This window comes from Papaver somniferum, chromosome 1 (genome assembly GCF_003573695.1).
Source record: "Papaver somniferum cultivar HN1 chromosome 1, ASM357369v1, whole genome shotgun sequence".
Taxonomy (NCBI): domain Eukaryota; kingdom Viridiplantae; phylum Streptophyta; class Magnoliopsida; order Ranunculales; family Papaveraceae; genus Papaver; species Papaver somniferum.
The window spans coordinates 167681074-167686843 of record NC_039358.1 but is presented as its reverse complement, the minus strand read 5'-3'; the positions used below and the strand labels follow the sequence as shown (position 1 = coordinate 167686843).

Sequence of the window (5770 nt, the reverse complement as noted above, 5' to 3'; positions counted from 1 at the left end):
TGAAGGAACTTGATGATTGTACTTGCTGATGAGACAAGTCTTTTTGTTGCATTACGACAAGGTCTTTTTTTTGCAATGTGGCAAGGCTACTGCATCGAATGGTATAACATGTTGTCACATCTCTTTGAAAATATATGACTCTTTTGGATCAACAACTGGTGTTGGTCTCGTTTTTGAGACAAGAGTTCGTGGTTTCATTAGCGCAAGACTTGGTGAGAATGTGTGCTTGCGATGAGAGAAAGATTTATTAAGTCTCCACTTGTGACGTGAGGTAGTAGATGCCTGCATGATTGAAGGCTTTCTGCTCGTACTGTAGTTGTTGTATAACTTCATAGTACTGAAAAAACTGGATTTTTTCTTCTGTGGAGTATAGACCATTGTTCTTAGATCCGTATGATGATGTATAAATATACTCTGATTGATGTTCCAATAATGATGGTGATGCCAAATCATGATTTACACATTTTAGATGGTTGTAAAATATCACAACTGCTCATGCATTGAGAGCTTGATAAGTGATGTTCTTCTGATGCTTTTTCGAGTGATGCTTCAATATATCTTAATTTTTTTTTATTTTTTTTTTGCATCCATATCCAGAAAATCCTCTTAATGCAAATATATATTTTTTTCTCCTCGTTTCAGCTCCAAGAAAGCCTCTTCATGATATAATAATCGATTTGATTTTTTTTATCTCCTTTCGCCCCGGCTCCAGTAAAGCTTCTTTTTGAAAATATATATATATTTTTTTCCATTTTCGCTCCTGCTCCAACAAAGTTTCTGCATGCATTTTTTTTTACTCCATTCAAGTTTCTTCGTTTTTTTGTTGTTGTTATTTTCCTCTTTTTAGCTCTAGCTCCAGATCGTCCAGCAAAACGTTATTATAAAATATATTTATTTTCCTTGTACAATGAACTCTCATTGACCTGATAATGGGGTTCAATTGCCCATGGAACAAGGTTCTTGCTATTCTTGAGCCTGCGCTAACCGGTTTAGGTTTAACTTGCTCGCAAATTTGCGCAAGTATTGACTAAGATCGTGCAAGGAATATTTTTTGAAATAATTCCTCTACACAAAGCCAAGTTGGTTTGGTTCTCACTGCCCTGAGATGGGGTTCCATTGCCCATGGAACGAGGTCCTTGCTATTTTTGAGTCTGCGCTAAACCGGTTTAGCTTGCTCGCAAATTTGCACAAGTTTTGACTAAGACCGTGCAAGGAAAATATATCCTCTAATCAAAGTCAATTTGGAATCGGTGCTGGCTATACGAGAGTCATTTCCTGACATCTCTGGCCAGTATGCCCGGAGTTTATGTCCGATCTTAGCTATGCGAGTGTTATTTTTAAACGACTCTTGCTAGTATCGAAGTGTGTGCATCATGCATTTGTTTATGAATTGTGCACTTGTATGTGAATTATGCATTTGTTGTAGGACTACGAAATACGAATATTGCAAACAAATTAAGGAATCGTTTAGGTTTACCTTATGAGGCGTGAATGGATCCAACATCGAAATATGCATTCCGCAGTCAATTGTGAACTATTTCCAAGTTGTCGAAGTTCCAAGTTTTGGGATCCATTTTGCTGCTCTTCACTCAATATAACTTCCTCTTGCTAGCTTATCTATCAGGTATGGTCTTCCATAGATGCCCCCAGTTGTTCGACTATCGTGAGTAAAACTCATAATGGTGTGTAGATCCATTTGTTTTAAACTCGTGCAAGTTTTAAGTTGTATCCATTTGATGGACCAAGGGCGATTGTGCAAGCAAGTAACTTTGGAATTGAAGTAGAGACATAATGAAGATGTTTTCCTCTGATTTGTTGTGAGATACAACTTGAGATTGCTGATATTTCCGAGGCTAGGCTAAGAGAATGTGTGCAAATTGAATATGCCGATTGTGTTGGGATAGGACTATTGCCATAAAAAACATCCATGGAAATTTTCTCTTATTTGAAGTTGAAACTTTCCTTTTTTTTTCTTTTTTTTTTCCCGTAATACTCCTTCTTTTCGAGGTATTCCCCTCGACTCTGGTCGTCAAGGTATCTCTATCGCTGGCACCTGTTTCTCATCCAATGGCTAGATACCTATTGTCGTTCAGATTCTTCGATGGCGTGATGCCTTTTGTAGCGATAATTTTTCTTGAATACATTACTTGCTTCAGGAGCTTTCCTTTCTGATGATTCAAGTGTCATATCGTGATCACTTCGTACCCGTCGCGCTCGCCAACCCTCATGTGAAGATCGTGCACGCTGGTGTAGAATGATACTTTTATTACTTATTTGTGTCTCTTATCCAGTAAGGCCTTCCGAACCCTCACGATTTTTCTTCTTGGAGTCGTCATCCAGATGATGTCTCACTTTGGATGAAATTTCTGTTGTCCCCTTCGTCAGTGACAACTTTGCTCTTTTTTCCTTTGCTGCCCTTGCATAGCTATCTGCCCTTGCATATAATTCTTTGAGGTTTCCTGCCGGTTGCACGGTTAAGGAATTGAATATCCCGAATTCGTCATAAGGCAAGGCATTCTTGTATGCTTCAATGATGATCCCAGCATCAACCGTGCCGACTTTTCCAACTTTTTGGCGAAACCGTTGGTTGAAAGCTGCCAGACTTTCATTTGTTTCTTGATGCAATCCAAATAAGTGACTGCTACCTTTTTTGCTTCCCAGATTGATCTTATATTGCTCGAAAAATGCGTCTAACAACATCCCAAAGTTCGCAATTGAATTTGATTCCAATTGTGAGAACCAAGTCAAAGTTTTACCTGTCAGTTTCACAGGAAAGGTTCTGCACAACAACTCATCGCTAACTCCCCACAGACTCATTGAAGCTTGGAAATGTTGCACATGTTCCACTGGATTGCCGCTCTTTCCGTCGAATAACTCCTTGAACTGGGGCTGCACAAAGTTTGCTGGTGGGCGGAACCGCCTTATTTCTTCGAAGAAAGGTGAGTCCATCGACCTTTTCATCACTAAGACCTGTAGCCTTTCTTCCCTGTATTTTTTCTGAGCCAGCACCTGCTCGATCATTTCGCCTAGCTTTCTTTTATTGATTTCCTCAATTTGTGACGAATATCCTTCAGTTTATCGACGGATTCGTTCATTTCTAATTAACTCCTTGTTCTTCCTCAATTTTGTTTTCTTCGAGCGTCAGTTTTCGTCATAATACTCCTTTCTTTTTCTCCCTTCGAGGTACTCCTCTCTTCGATCGTTGAGGTACTGCTCCCTTTCACGCCTGTTGTTCTGCTAGTTGCTTGGTCCAGACTGTCGCTCCACTTCTTCGATGAAGTGATTGCTTTCAGGTGATCTATATCTCCCGTCGCGATCATTCCTCCCATGTCGTGCTCGCCAACCCTCATGTGAAGGTCGTGCATGTCGGTGCAGAGTGACACTTTCTGAATGTTGGGTGCTACCAGTTTGTGGTCTCTTTTTCAGAGATGCTTTCAGTAGTTTGTTTTATTTTTCTAACTCTTGCAATCTTTCTCGCAGAATCAAATCTACGGGTGTTTCCACTTCCCTATCTGCTTGCACAATACGCGAGGCCAAATGAAGACCCCTATTGGCGAGGGAGTTCGGACGCTAGTTTAGCATATTTTTTTGGGGTTGGTTACCACACCTTGGAGATACATTAAGATTGGAAGTATCACTTAAAAGTGGAGTTGAGATACGTAACTACTGATTTCCTCTACTTATCCCCTGGGGATAAGTTCTTGCAGAAGGACACCTTGATGTTGTTGTTGCTGGTGACGTTTCAACTCCTTCCTGAAATGGGTGATCGACGTTGCTATGATTCCCTAGGACTCTGGTGTCGATATTGACATCCCCATCATTTCGATTTGCCTGTGATGTTGCCATGAATCTTGGTATGTTTGTTTTTTGAAGAATCCTTCTCTGCCCCACGGTGGGCGCCAAAAGATGTTGTAGCAAAAATGTTCCTACAACACTCCTCGAGATTTGTACATAATGATATAATCTAGAACGTTGGATGGCGTAAGTTTAATACCTGATGGTGACTTGTAGACCGTTGAGATGATCCACAACTTTTCCTCGTGATACGTCCTTGATGATGGAAAATTTTCTACTCAGCTCTTCAATGCTCTTGGCTTTCTAATACTCTTAATGAAATGAAGAAAAGGAGGGGGGTACCTGCAAAGACACTCCGATGCCTCAATGAGTAAGAGATATAAGCAGGTTTTTATGGAGAGAGAAGGATTAGAAATGTGTACCTTTACTATTGATATTCCACCTCTATTTATAGGTTTTGGAGGAATTGTATCATCCCAGTTTTCATCTATATACATTTTGACGATATATCTGGACCAAATGCCTGCTAGGTTCACCTGGTCCCAACCAATTTTCCATTTTTATAGGATCTGTAACTTACAAGTTATACTTGGTCTTCTCAGTAACCGATCCCTCCTTTTTATGAGGATCTATAACTCCCAGGTCATACCTGGTCTTCTCTGTAACTGATCCCTCCTTTTTATGTGGATTCGTAACTCCCAGGTTTGAATATGTACCTGGTGTTTTGTTGTAGAAGGATAATTGATGACTGGGCTATAATCATCCTTCCATATTTGATTACCCAATGACCCAATATTAGGTAGAATTATTGGGCTGAGGCACTTGAGCCCATATACACACTATATGTACAAACAGTAATCTCTTTCAATTTCATAAAACTTCTCTATCAGCTCTGGACAGGCGTTTTCAGCATGGTCCACCTTTTCTTTAAGCACCTCATATTCTTCTTAAAGATTAGAGAGTTCCTCTCGAAGACGAGTGAGTTCTGCAGTAGTTGATGTTGAAGTACTTGGAGTGTTCCTGATTGTAGAGTGTCTCATTTTCTCCATGCTTGACATACTCAAAACAGCTGGTCCTCCAAGGTCGGACCCTAAAACAACAATATTGAAGTTAACACATATCCTTGAAATGAGACAAGGGAACCCTGGTGTATTTCCTGCAGTGTGCCTTACACTCATCATTTGATCAATGATAATACCACATAAGTCAATTTTTCTTCCTTCAACAATGTAGTAGATGAATTCAGTTAGACCCCTGGTCCATAGGTTGCTGTCACAAGTACTAGGCATCATATTTTCCACAATGAGTTTAACAACAACTTTGAGAAACAACCCGGCTCCTTTCACAAAAATCTTACCATCATTACGAGAGAGATCTTTATCAAACAAACGATTAGACAATACTTCTAAGAGTAGTCTATCATTCTCAGGAGGAGGAAATCTAGCACCTCCAACAGTCACATCGAGAAGATACACAATAACCGAGCGGTCTACAGTAAAGGTGGTGCTTCCTACAATGGTCTTAAAAGAGCATAGAACAGGGTTTTCCTCATGAATATTAGCATAAAATTGTGCAACCATCTCAATGCGAATAGTTCCAAGAGGCTTATGAATGATACCCCAGGGGTGTTTATTGAAGAAATCATCCAAACCATGAACTCTAATTTGATACGTGTCTTAGTATCTCTCATAAATGAGTGTTTTGTTCTTATACTCTATATAGGGTTTACGAGCAGTAGGGTTGACAAATATGGCAAGGAAACTTGGGTCATAAAAGGATTCATCTCTAGTTTGTCGACTTGAGCTTCCTACATGCCTAGTTCTTCTACTTCCATAGCTGATAAGTAGGGATGTCAATGGATAACCGAATATTCGATATCCATCCGAGTCCTTCCGAATCGTTAGGATATTATCCGAAATTTCGAATAACGGATATCGGATACGAATACCTTATCGGATATTCTTACTTTAACGAA

The 5770-nt window shown here is 39.8% G+C and overlaps 1 protein-coding gene across 1 annotated transcript; it reads right to left on the bottom strand.

The window, feature by feature from the left end:
• Window positions 1–2283: 2283 nt before the first annotated feature.
• LOC113353728 lies at window positions 2284–3021 on the bottom strand. The gene has a single exon (XM_026597234.1). The coding sequence runs from the start codon at window positions 3019–3021 to the stop codon at window positions 2284–2286; it is 738 nt and encodes a 245-aa protein (XP_026453019.1).
• Between the last annotated feature and the right edge of the window lie 2749 nt (window positions 3022–5770).